Source organism: Bufo gargarizans, chromosome 6, assembly GCF_014858855.1.
Source record: "Bufo gargarizans isolate SCDJY-AF-19 chromosome 6, ASM1485885v1, whole genome shotgun sequence".
Lineage (NCBI taxonomy): Eukaryota > Metazoa > Chordata > Amphibia > Anura > Bufonidae > Bufo > Bufo gargarizans.
In genome coordinates, this window is record NC_058085.1 from 15,043,708 (window position 1) to 15,057,803 (window position 14,096).

At 41.2% G+C, this 14,096-nt stretch overlaps 1 protein-coding gene across 1 annotated transcript in view; it reads left to right on the forward strand.

The window, feature by feature from the left end:
* Positions 1 to 11,070, forward strand: part of MBTD1 (mbt domain containing 1) — an 80,973-nt gene extending 69,903 nt beyond the window's left edge. Inside the window, exon 16 of the mRNA XM_044297597.1 lies at positions 7,417 to 11,070. Coding sequence (XP_044153532.1) covers positions 7,417 to 7,535 — 119 coding nt within the window. The 3' untranslated portion in view covers positions 7,536 to 11,070. The remainder of the gene's footprint in view (positions 1 to 7,416) is intronic.
* The last annotated feature ends 3,026 nt before the right edge of the window (positions 11,071 to 14,096 follow it).

A 14,096-nucleotide genomic window follows, 5' to 3' on the forward strand; every position in this document is an offset into this window, starting at 1 on the left:
GGACGGCGGCCATTTTTTTTTCTCCTGATGATTGCTTCCTAGGAAAAAAAAAAACATTATTACTAATGAAAGGTATTTGGGAATATATTTATAATAAAGTAATATTTAAGTATTTTCATTTTCTTTATTCCTGGAGAACCCCTTTTAAAAAGGTTTTCCAAGATTTAGATATTGATATCCTCAGAATAGGTCATCGGTACCTGATGGGTGGAAGTCTGACTCCCAGCATCCCCGACAAACAGTTGCTCCCTCTTTTTAGGCAAAGTGAGGTCACTGTAATCAGTCACCTGGCCTAGATGCAGCTCAGTCCCATTGGGGGTAGTGGAGGTGTAAGAAGAAAATATAAAAAGTGCTATTCTCAGGGGGACAGCTGGCATGAGGATAAGTAAACAGTTAGCAATTTTAACATTTATGATAGGCCTTCTGTTCAGGGAATGTGTCATCAGACTTGACCTATTTTTTAAATCACGTTTTTATGTTAAAGGGGTTATCCACCCCCTATAATGCCCCAAAGCCTTGGCCCCTCACACAGATTGTACTTTTTTTGCTCCCCAGCACCAGCGTAGTTTCTGATGCCCGCACGACCGCCGCTACATCTCCCTATTGCGCAGATAAAAACATCCTGCAACGGAGGGGAGGGTTAGCCAATAGCAGGGCGCGACAGGAACGAGGCTCCCTAGAGTCACACGTGATGCTAGGGAGACTCGTTTCCGTTGTGGCCTGCTATTGGCTGCCCCATACACCCTCGGGAATTTGGGGGGGGGGGCATTTTTGGGGTTGGATTACCCCTTTAAACATATAGATTTTTATTTAATTTTTTTATTTCCATGTCACTATATTTTAAATATGTATAATTTAGCAATTTTCACACTGGCCTCTAGGTCTAATAATAAGTCACAATTTTCTGTTCTGTACAGGTAACTTTTCAACAGCTATTATCATTATCACCACATGCAGAATTACACTGACAAGTAACACCTCCATATAGATAACACAGGATCCAGCGTTCACAATATGTGATGTCACATCTTATCAGCTCCCTCCTGACCTCTGCACAGGTCACAGAGCATGCTGGGGAAAACTCTCCCATAAAAGTCAAAGGGGTGATTTATTTTTCTGAAAAATGAAAGGTGGAATCTGTTTGTTATAGGCAATTAAACCAGCTTTCCTTTACAACAGTTTTAATAACTTTCCCTCAAAGAGTCATCTCCTGTCCATTGTGTCTGTGGCCCATCATATAGCTGCTCTCAAAGAACAGGAAATCTTAACATTGCAGGATTACTGTATTTTTCATACTATAAGATGCACCTAGGATTCAGAGGAGGAAAATAAGAAAAACTTTTTTTTTTTTCATGAGACCCCCAAATTGGACCCCTATTCTTCATCAGAGCTCAGATCAGACCCCCAACCTCCATCAGAGTCACATCAGACCCCCATCCCATCAAATAAATAATCTTGCCTAGCTTACTGTCGGTTGCTTAAGGGTGAAGAACAGCTATCAGAAATAGGTTTGGAGCACAGTAGAATGAACTCAGATGCAAGCCCCAAAACACTAATATAGGCTTCTTTCACACTAGCATTCGGATTGTCCGGCAGGGGAACAGCCTGCCAGATCTGTACTATCTGAAAGTCCGCCCCGGCCCAATTCACGCTGAGGTTTTTGGCTGGCTGCCTCTCGGCATGTTTGCGTGCTGTGTCTGCATCTCCCACCCGTCCACGTTTTAATGAATAGGGCCGCACACATGTGCAAACTTTAGTACGGATCCGGCAGGCTGTTCCCCTGCTGGAAGAGCCTGTCGGACAATCCTAACGCCAATGTCAAGGAAGCCATACACAGGTCCCAGAAACATAATTTCAGACTGAACACTAATACATACACGTTTTATTTCGTTTTCAAATAGTAGGCAGCTTTTCACAGTGGAAATTTAACTCTGATCACAAAATTGGACATGGGTTTTAAAGTAAGGGGCTGAGAAAGAATTGCCATATCTGTCAGTCAGTCTGTCTAACTTTTTGAAAGGAAAAGAACACCACGCCTAGTGCTATATAGCGTAGAACAACCGAAATGCACCAAAGGATGTTACACGCAGCTTAAATGGTATTGCGCTCACCTAGTAGGGTTGTGATAAGCCACAACCACTGTTATAGTGTAGAGAAATGGTAAAAAACAGGATAACGCCACGGAGTGGAACGTGCTGCAGATTGTGGGAAACCTCCGGGTACCGCGGTAGAAAAACAAGGACTCCAGCGCTCAACCAGTTGAAGATGATCCAAACTTTGTTATGAAATCATAACGCATTTCGGGGACACAGCCCCTTCTTCAGATGGAGAATTATACATACTTTCTATCGTTATGGTCTACAAGTTCCAGTGACAAGAAAAATAAATAAATTAAAGGAAACAAATCTCCTTGACAAAAATATGTAAACAGGAAAATAACCTCTATAAAGGGTAGGTTCACACCTCTGTTTCTAACCGATCCACTAGACTGTTCAGCAGAGGACAGCCTGCCGGACTAGCCAAACACTGCAGTTCACCGCTGGACCCCATTAACTATAACGGGATCCAGCTGCTTTTTGGCCAGACAAAATCTGTTACATGTATTATAGTCAAATGGGGTCCAGTGGTGAACTGTAGTGTTTGGCAAGGCTTGATCCGGTGAATTCCAGTAGTGTGTTCTCTGCTGGAACAGCCTGGGGGATCAGTTAAACAGAGGTGTGAACCTATCCACTTTATGTGATGATCCATAAACTCTTGAACTATCCCACCTTCACCTGGAGAACACACATTTTTTATTTTATTTTTTTAAACCTAATGCCGGGTTTCCACTGCCCAGTTGTTGGGCGGATTGTCCGGAACAAACCTCACTAGGAATGCTCATTCCTGATAATTTGCCTGTGTGTAAATGTGCCACTGATCACTCAGAAAAGTGAGTGAGGAAAAAAGTGGGAAATACCGCTGAGCAGTAGTTAAGCAAAATGCCGGTACTCGCACTGTAACCTGACATACCCCAGTATAGTGAATGGGATCCAGTAATTCTGGTATTCTAAGCCTTTGTGTGCCTCTCCTCTACTGCTTCCTGTTCTCTCAGGCATGCTGAAGTCCAACTGCCCGATTCTTCTCCTCAACATCTGGAGAGTCAGGAGGCCTCCATACACATAAGACGACTGGTCACCACTGCAAACAGCAGGTTTGGCCAAAAGTCATTTAATGTGTCTGGTCATAATTAGTCTAAATAACAGTTTTCTCTCCATGAACTTCCAGTCATTGCATCTGTTATAAGGTACAAGTGTCCTGCTAATAATACAGCAAGGGTGTGTTTCAAATATGTCCATTCCCTGAGAACCATAAGGGGCAAACTCTACTCCACAGCTCAGTCTCACACTTGCCTCCCACTCAGGCTAAAAATTGAACACAGTGCGTACCCAAACAGTTCACGCACCCAGGAAGACCAATTCTGTCCCTACTTACCTGTTATGGATGAGAAGTCCCACCCACCGCGCACCACTGGTACAAGCAGTAAACTGGTAGCCTGGACAAGCCACAATCTATACTCTGTAGAAATACTTAATGGGGTCTTGTACAAAAACTCCACAGGACAGGGACAAATGTCTGATTCAGGGGGTGGGGGGATGGTCAGATACACATATAAATATATATATACACATACACAGTATATATACTGTGTATAGGGGATAAGTGTTTTAAAGGTTTATCAGGGCAGTACGGAAAATCTATTTAAGATTTTGGGGGACATTTTTAAATAATTTGCCTGGGTTTAGAGCTGAACCCGGACATATCCCCATGCTGCCCCACTCAGCACCTCTGACATGAGCATCGGAGCACTTCATGCTCTGAGGCTCTCCTTTGCCCTGCCCTGAATCGCGCAGGGAAAAGGCAGTTTCTGGAAATCCGGTGACGTACCAGCTCTCCATGGGGAAAGCTAGGCGGAGACTACCGCCTAGCAGTGAGCCCAGTGACGTCACTGGCATTAATTTGCAGGCTTTAGCGCTGCCATAGCCAGTAAAACAGCCGGTGACGTTACCAGGAGCAATGCTGGGAGGAAGACTTCGCCTAGCAGTGTGCCAATGTAGACAAAAAACATATCACGGGGCGGTGGGGTGAAAATGAAATTAAGGTATGTCCGAGTTCAACTCTGAACCCGGACAACTCCTTTAAGTGGTATATGCCACAATAATTGTGTATTAAAGATGCTGATTTTATTGCACTTTATTTTTTTTTTGCTAAATCTTTGTCTTTTTCCCCCTTCACACTACTTTTCAAAAGTGTGTCAGAAAAGGTGGCATGGGTGGGCGAGCTAATTTATCATTTTCCACACGGTTTTTGGCATGGAAAATGGAAGCAAAAGGGCTGGCCTAGAGATAAGTCTGCCGCACAGCCTGCCAGGTGAATCACCAAACTTTTGTGCCTCCGACAGCACAAAGGGACCTGATACCAGCATGGAAAACACAGATCTTAATAAATGTCCCCTTTGACCTTACTATTAAAAGTTACCGTGTGTGGGAGTTACAAAATGGAAATATGCAAAGATGGTTACAAAAATAAAAGGCGATAAAAAAACAAAAAATTCATGTGGTTATGTTTTTAGCCTGCACCCATGGACATGAATAAACATTTACACAAATCCAGTTGGATTAGGTACCAAATTTTGTCATCATAGTGTGAACGGACTATTATCTTGATATACCCCAGAAGAAGTTACCAACCTTTCATACATTACCCCCCTCAACATTAAAATTAGAACACCAAGAAGGGACAGTTCTGGAGTTATGAAAATTACAGGATTAATACATGTTAATGATATACAATGCATAAAAATGGAAACAAAATATTCCGAACATCTCCATATATTCAGCATCTAGTATGATCGCAACACGTAGAAATACACACGGATACAAGTTTTCCAGTTATCCCCTACCCAGTGAAATCCAATATGCCAGATCCTTCTCTTCCCTCAACCCCAACATTTGCCATCAGGGGACACTTGGGAGGCCCCAATACACATTGGACTGTTGTTCCATCTCAGGGTAGGACCACACATTGCGGCTGAACACATGTGGCCAAGCCCTGCCCAGCTCCTGCACCCAATGGCTGCATGATTATAACCGGAAATTACACAGCCATTGGTTGTTGCAGGTGGGCATGGTTTTCGCGCCGCCTGTGGCCTTACCATTAGTGCAGGAAATTGTGTGTAAATTAGTTAATACATTGATAATCTCATCTCCTGTGTAGGGTTATTGAGAAATTCCTATAATGTCTATATTTTCTTTAAATGACATCTAAAAGCTAGTTTCACTGTATAGTCTGTATATTTCATGATCACGCCCAACTCCATCAGAGTAGATGCAGCTCTGGCTTATAGAGGGTAGTGTCAAATGGTGAGGATGCCTCTGTGACATTAATTTGCTCTAATGGGATCCAGCTGTGACAATGAGAATGAATTAGTAATAATGGCAGACTCCTAGCTTTGACTATCACCAGTCATTTGTCGTCTTTCTCTTTACTGGTTGCTTGACTTCATTCCTTATAATGTTAACCCATGTTTTCTAACATTTCACTCCTAAAATATCCTCCCATTTAAGGGGTTGCAGCTTTTTACACTCTCTACTTGTTACAAGGATTCCTTGACAATAAGCTCATCAAAAAAATGCCTGTCCCCCTCTGGGACCCACAAAATCTAACAGTAATTGAAACATTTCCTTGCAGCACCACCATAGGGGAAATTAGGCATTACATAGTGACCATACAAATTAGTAGGCTGTTTTTGTAATATGGTGAGAGTGAGAGACGATCTCTGTAACTGCTCACACTGGTGAGGAGGTAAGAATACTGAAGATCATATCCTCTATTAATATGGTATTTGAAGATGGATTTTTAAATTAGGCAACTAGACACATTGCTACTAATGGCTATGTCTCATGCTGTATAGAAGCTAGAGATATGAGTCAAGAATCTAAGCTTTAAATCAAGACCGTGGATTGTGGTACTAGCCATGATGCAGCCAGAGTTAGGGCTGGATGAAATGGGAGCTGCATATACCTGCAGCTCACTCCATCCCAGTTTGTAAAGTTTCTCTCTGGCTGTATTGCCGGAAAGCACCATAAGCTTGATCTTGTTTTAAAGCTTCTTAGCTTAGACCTCATATCTCTAGCTGCTCTGTGACCTGAGATAGAGCAGGTTGAAGTAGTGCTCTCCCACCTTCAGCATTCTATGATCTCAGCCAGCATGGTAGGGGCAGTGGGTGATGTGCTGCAGGGAGAGGAGGAAAGGCATAGATCTTTCACTCCCTGTGGAACTGTAGATGATTCCAGGGGGAGCGGTAACATGGACGTTTTTTGCATGTCATCCATTCCATTCCCATACCTGACTTGAGAAGACGAGCATATCCTCATCTTAAGGAGTCCTTTGACACTAATTAGTTTTATTTTTTAAAAGTCTAAAGTGTGAAAATTGTCCTGGCAACCAGAGGTGCAATTTGTCCTATAAACTCTAACAAAAAAGGTAAAGGGGCTTTCCAAGTTGTACAAAAAAGGTCCCACAAACAGGAATAGTCATAAAAAAAAACAAAAAAAACATATACTTGCCTATTTCACCCACTGCCACTTCCAGCTCCAACGCTCTGATCCTCCTCAGCGATGCGACACTGATGTACCCGTATACCTCGGACACAGTGTCATGCAGCAGCCACGTGGAGTATTCAGGCACGTCACAGCTACAGCCAAAAAGCCCTGGAAGTGATTGGGGGGTGAGTATATGTTCTTTTATTAATTTATGCCCATTCCTGTGTGGGGATGCTTTTTATTTTAAAACTCAGAGAAGCCATTTATGTTTACACATAGCATATGTATGCTGCATATTTTCCATGCTGATTTTTGTGCATCTCCACAGCGTATAACAGTACCAGCAAAGTGGATACGACTTTACAAAACCTCACATGTTATGGGAAAAAATCCACACATAACTTGACCAACGGTGCATATTTTAATTCCACAATGAGTCATTATGTGCTGCGTATTTCTGCTGCAGATTACACTTTTTGCAATACAGACGGTGAAACCTTTTGCAAACCCTCATTATTTATGAATTTCACAACAAAACGTACCATTTGGTGCAGAATTCCATCAGATATGATGCAGAAGATTCCGTCCTGTGTGAACAAAACCCAAAGGAAATTTTTTAAATACATGGTGTTAAAGGTGGACTTTCCCTTGATGGAAATCGTAAGCAAAACTCGAGGGTTTTTGAGAATGCCAGGCAGGGACAATGGATCTGAAATCTTTTTATTTTCTTCTTTGTGTCTACAGTTTTTCTGCCCTATTCTGTCTCCTGAATAATCTACACACACTCAGTAATAAAATAAATAGCTGTGACTTTTCTCTCTTTTTTTTTTTCCAGTACCAACGCTGCAGCTAAAGGAGGAGTTTCTTGACGGAGAAGACTATTCGTTTCTCCACGGAGCTTCAGATCAGGAAAGTAATGGATCTGGCAGCTATTACATTAAACAGGAACCTTGATGCAAATTGAATGATTCTTAACAATAATTTAAGAATGTTTTCATATAAAGAAAAATACAAAAAAACTATTTGAAAATAAAACACAAATGGACTCATGTGCAGGGACACTCTGTGAAGTGACAAAGAAAATATTTTGGTGAAGAAAAAAAAAAAAAAGATTTTACAATTTATGAAAAAACGTTAACAATTTTGTGTTGTATTTGAAGTTTTTGAAAAGAAATTTAATATTTTCAAATTTTACAACTATCGTGCATTGTGGGCACTGCAACAAAATTCTTAGTTTTTTGGTACACTTAGCAGGGCTAGATATATTTGTTTAGGAAGGGTGATATTTTGCAGAAAAAAAATAACAAAAAAAATGACACTTGGTACACACTGGGTAGCTTTCTTTTTCCGTGTCCAGGAAATTTGTTTTAGTTAATGTTTAGTTACAATTTTTTTTATTTGTTTTGTTAATTGTCGTAAGATTTTAATAATGTAAAAACTTGCCCATCTGTAATTATTTTAAAATTATTATTATGTTTTTAGTTGACTTTAAAAGGGTAAACCCATCTCAGACTTTGATGGCATATTGCTGGGATAAGCCATCAATATCAGATAGGTTCAGGTCCCACCTCTGGGACCCGCTCCTATCTCCAGTTCTTTGTCTGAATATATGTTCTTTTATTAATTTCGGCCCATTTCTGCCTAGGGAAATATTTATAATGAACCCATTTAAAATGTTTACACATGGCATATATACGCTGCATATTTTCCGAGTGGATTTTTGTGCAGAAACTCCACAGCATATTATAATATCAGGCGCATGCACGGTCACCCTCTGTTCACTACTGTGGCACTTGCGCCGCTCTTTCCACCAGTCCCATAGTGATGAAGGGAGAGTTGGCCATGCATGCGCTGTGCACTCTCCATTCACTGCTATAGAACTTCCAAAATTAGATGAGCATACTCATAGCAGTGAATGGAGAGCGGACCGTGCAGGCGCGATCAACTCTCCATTCTAGATGCTCCCAGAGGTGGGACCTGCACCTATCTGACACTGATGGCATATCTTATATCTAAGATGGGAATATCCCTGTAAGATGACTTTCATTTATTGGCATGTCCCTCCTGCACCCGTCTCCTCCACTTTAGAATTTAGGTCTATGTCTGCGCTTTTCAGCCATTATTATTACATTGAATATTTCAGGTTTCACTACAGTGACGCAGAGAATAATCCGAAATGGTGGAAGGCATTGCAAAGGATCTTTTGTTAACATTTTTTTTTTTTTTTCTGTGCTTTTAAGTCATGATGTAATAAGATGTTTACTTATCTTTCCTTTGGAAATGCCAGATCTATACAGTCATCTTGATCTTGGGGATCTGTCCCCACTCCTGACATTTCTGTTTCTATAATTATCTGTATTCCCATTCCTAGAAATTATAAATACATTGACAGCTAGGGAAATGGAGTGTGTCCCTACACAGTCTTAGAGTGACTTCACACGCGGTGGAAAATAGCAGTGAGGACTACATCTCCCATTGAAATAAACATTCTGCTTCAGTAAAGGCGCAACACATCATTATTTTGTATGTCATTCTGCAAAGGAAGGCAGGGCGCAGGAATTGACACTTTTTCAACCCCGTAGTATAACAGGGGGGAAGGCTTCATTCTGTGTATTTTCTGCCAGGTGTGAAGGTGCCCTTACACTGTCAGCAATGAGTGGACAGCGTCAGACTGTGTAGGGTAACAACGCCCACTTGCAACACCCAGTTGTCAATTTATTCATGTATTTTTAGGTGGAATTACAAAGGATTGACACAAGACAGCACTATGAGCAATGAGGGGGGAAACAACTATTTACTAAAACAGACAGGTAAGGAGAGATGACAGGTCCTCCTTAATGTGAACATCCACCATGGCACACGGTCAAAAGAGAGCAAACGTCTATGCTGATTCATTTTTTAACATATCTTTATATCGGTTGGAGCTTACTTTTTCTGATACGTAGACATATTAATAAGCCCTAGATTAGCCTCTGTATAGTTCCATGTATAAACAGTAAGCTTATCGGCTCCTCCTAGTGGCAGCTGCAGGTAACCAAAAGTTCTATCATGTAAAAAGTGTTGTCCAGCCCATTCAATGTTTTAAATCCGGCTCAAATCTGCACGAAATAATAAAACAAATGATAGTCATCTCACTTACACCTCCCGTTCCAGCGCTTCTGCTGGACTCTGTTTCTTGGTTCCTCTCCACACACACAAAAACTAAAAAAATAACCACTTAAGCAATCTCTGGATTAATCGGGTCACTACTGTGGCCAACGATTCGCTAAGCGGTCATTCCCTGTGTGTCAAGAAGGACCTAGGAATGGCAGCGACCAGGGATTAATAAGCTACATACACTTATTATATTATTTTACACCAACCCGAGCTGGTTTTAAAACATTTTCATCGGATGGGCAACCCCTTTCCGTCTCTGACTGTGCGTTGTGAAGCTCTGAATCAGATAAACCAACCCCTAGAAAGATCTATTAAGAAATGAATCAGAATTTCAGATCCTAAAATAACAAAATGTTGTAAGGTTACACAAGTGACCATAGCGTTAAAGATGTCTTCCAGGATTTTCCTACTGATGACCTATCTCCAGGATAGGTCATCAAAAATCTCATCGGTGGGGGTCCGACCCCCGCCGATCAGCTGTATGAAAAGGCAGCAGGGCTCTTGTAAGTGCCGCGGCCTCTGTACTCCCCAAGCACAACCCCATACATTGTATAGCGGCTGTGCTTTGGTATTGTGCTCAGCCTCGTTCACTTCAAGAAGGCACCAGAGCGCCATTGCCTTCTCAAACAGCTGATATAGGGGCCTGGGAGTTGGACCCCCACAAATTGGATACTGATGACCTATCCAGAGGAGTAAAATCCCGGAAAACCCCTTTAATGTTCACTGAAAAGCACAGCAAGGAAACATAGAGAATGAAGTTGCGGGTATTGCAAAGTGAGGACGAGGTCTAGAAACCAATAACTTAAAGCACTTGACAGTGGATAACCACTTTAGTGAAGGTTGAGTTGAAACTGCATGAACAAAGTCATTTTGCCAGGTACAGGTCCATGTGCCTTACTCTGTCTCCATCACTGAAACAACATCGTAAAACTGTGCATGTTTTATTTGATTTTTGTTTTAGTTTAGAATGCCATTTCTTAGCCAGCTTACTTCAAAGTTTTCCTGTATGTAAAGGTTGTAAAATATTCCTTCATTATGGAGGCATCCAGGTTCATATATTACGGAAATGCATAATTCTGCGCTGCCGCTCTGGACACCAAGTATATTAGGACATACAGTCCCCTAATATATCAACGAAGGAATCTTATCACTAGAAGTATAATTCAACTTTCTCTCCATATAAAATTACAAACTACAAGCTTTTCTCCCTTTCTGGACCTAGAAGTTCTGTGTAGGTGTCTATTCTCATACCTATAGTTCAGTTATCCTTAAAGGACATCTGTCAGCAGATTTGTAGCTATGAAACTGGCTGACCTGTTACATGTGCACTTGGCAGCTGAAGGCATCTGTATTGGTCCCATGTTCGTATGTGCCCGTATTTCTGAGAAAAATTTAATAAGTTGTAATATATGCAAATGAGCCTCTAGGAGCATTGGGGGTGTTGCTGTTATACCTAGAGGTTCTGCTCTCTCTGCAGCTGCCGCGCCCTCTGTACTTTGATTGACAGGCCAGGCTTTGAAACCACTGTCAATCAAAGTGCCCAGGGCGCAGCAGTTGCAGAGAAAGCAGAGGTGTAATGGCAACGCCCCCGTTGCTCCTAGAGGCTCATTTGCATATATTACAACTTCATTTTTCTCAGAAATGCGGGCACATATGAGCATAGGACCAACACAGATGTCTTCAGCTGCCAATCGCACATGTAACAGGTCAGCCAGTTTCGTAGGTAGAAATCTGCAGCCAAATGCATTTTAAAGGGGTTGTGTCACTAGTATAAATGTGTGATGCCTAACAGATATCGCTGTTACATCACTTTTTCACAAGTACCACCTTTTATCCAAACTGCCTCATTCTAAATCTATTATCTGACCATTCAACCATGGAAAATCTGTTTTGGTAATAAGTTTCAATAAGTTGGATTGTAATGTAGGACACACAAGTGTTTTAAGAACAAGGGGGTGTTGCTTAATGTCACATGATCTCCTGTGTCAGGACCCATCTTACTGCCCTAAGGACACATGACAAACCAGGAAGTAGGATTCAAGCATGGGGGATAAGAGAAAATTGCAAATGAAGTACATTTTTTGGGGGGACCTAGGAGGAATGGGAGCTAGAGTAATTGATGAAAATCAGCTTTAGAGTGAAAAGTACCAGTTTATGACACAACCCGTTTAATATACTTTAATCACTGATTCTTTTTGTGTAGTAGGAAAAATGTGTCGCTATACAGCTCTTAGAGACTTTACATTTAAGAAAAAGAAAGCTTTCTCTTGTAATGTGTAGGCATCCTTGAGTAATATACCAGTATTGTGGCGAAAGGAGGACTAGTAATCTCAAAGGTAAAGAGAATCCGTCATCTTGCAGATGAAGAAGCTTAGCAAATTGATACATAGTTTTGTGGAGGGGGTAAAACTGATTAAGATCGCCCACTGGACGCCTAAGCATAAAAAGAGCAGAGATATCAATGAATAAATTACACTTTATACTACATATTTTCCCATAAAACTATGTATCAGTCTGCTCAGACGCAAAAGAAAAATCAACACTAGTAGTGACATTTTAGGGGAAATGTGGTTCTGACGGGAATTTTGTTGTTTCGGTAGCTTGTCACAAAATGTCCTCTCTCCATAGTTCAATTTACCTTGACAGCTTGGACTGACCGACTGTAAATGATCTTGTGATCCAAGGTTATGATACTATATTTGTACTGGCATAGTTAAAGGGGTTGGCCCATCTGGAATAATATCCTAGTGATATGCCATAATTGTTAGGTGGGTCCTACATCTGTGACCTGCTCCTATCTCCAGGACGGGGCCCCCAGAGTGAAGAAAGCAGCTGCACATGCGTGGCCACCCTTCGGTCAACACTATGGGAGTTCCAAAAATAGCCAAGGGTTTCCTTCAGGAGTTCTATGCTGGAGATAGGAGTGGAACTTGCACCTATATGACTTTGATAGCTTATCCCAGTGTTATGCCATTATTGTCCCAGATGGGCCAACCCCTTTAATATAGAGATGCAGATGAACATCTTTAGGATGCAAACTCATAGGAAACATCATTCTTGTGAGTAGAAATGGCAAAGATCAGGAACCTCTTATACTGTAGCCCTAAGCTTGGTAGATGATTTCTCACCTTGGGAAGGGACATGGTTTTTATATAAAGATAAATGAGCCACCCAGAAAATCTGAAATTTAGAAGGGAAAGACTGTGAAATATATTCTGAGAACTGAGAGATTTTAAAGAAATTAGGATCATGGTTTTATGAAGACCATATGAAATATAAGAACTGCGATAAATTAATAGCCTCATGCCGCATGGTGTCATCTTTACTTTAATTATTACTGTGACCTGACAATGCGACCTCTTAAATTTACTCAAAATGCTTTTATAGTGACATTCATATACAGTGGTCCCTCAAGTTACAATATTAATTGGTTCCAGGGCGACCATTGTATGTTGAAACCATTGTAAGTGAAGTAATTGGCTTCAAAGCCCTAAAATGTCATCCAAGATAAGAGAAAATTAAGTTTTAAGAAAATAAGCAGATAACTAAGACAGAGAAAACAAGTCATTACATATAACAGTCAGGAATAGCTGCTAACTAGCAACTAATGTTGAGTCTAGTTTCAACTTACGATGGGTCAGAAAAGACCATTGTATGTTGAAAATATTGTATCCTGAGGCCATTGTATTTTGAGGAATCACTGTATTTCATCTTTAAATTAAATATTGAGATGGGAAGATAATATTGTACTTTGCCCTTAAATTATATTTTATAAAACCGCAAATCCACAAAGGTCACGTTCTACTTAAAACCTGAAAAATTAAAGCTTAAGTGTAGATAAATGGGTTGTCCTGTTTGGAATGAAGGTTTCTGTTGGTTCTCGAATAGTGTAACATGCAGCAGTCTTCTATCCAGTATGAAAATGGACACCTTATAGCAGAATGGGCATAAAAAAGAACCTCTAAAATAGGGGATCTCCTGACCCCGACCCACTGGGCATCTCAACCAGGCTGTGAGAAGTGGACAGTTTTACTGAACCAACCATGGTTACCATGCTCCGATTTTCCTGTAACTCCTCATAAAATTGAATGAGAGGCACAGCAACCGCTTATCACAGTGGCTTATGCTGTTTCTCAAGCTCAAGTTTCAAAAATAGCTTAGTTCACAGTCTTACCCTGCTTCCATATGTCCCATTTACTTTCAGAGGAGATACAGAAACAGGATAGCACAGTGAGCTCCACTGTCACTGGAAGTCCGACCAGCTCTCACAGCCTGGGTGAGGAGGGGTGGGAGGCTGTAGGCAGTAGATTCTGTACTAACTTCTTAAAGGAAGTCTCCTCCTGGTGAATGCTAGGTTCC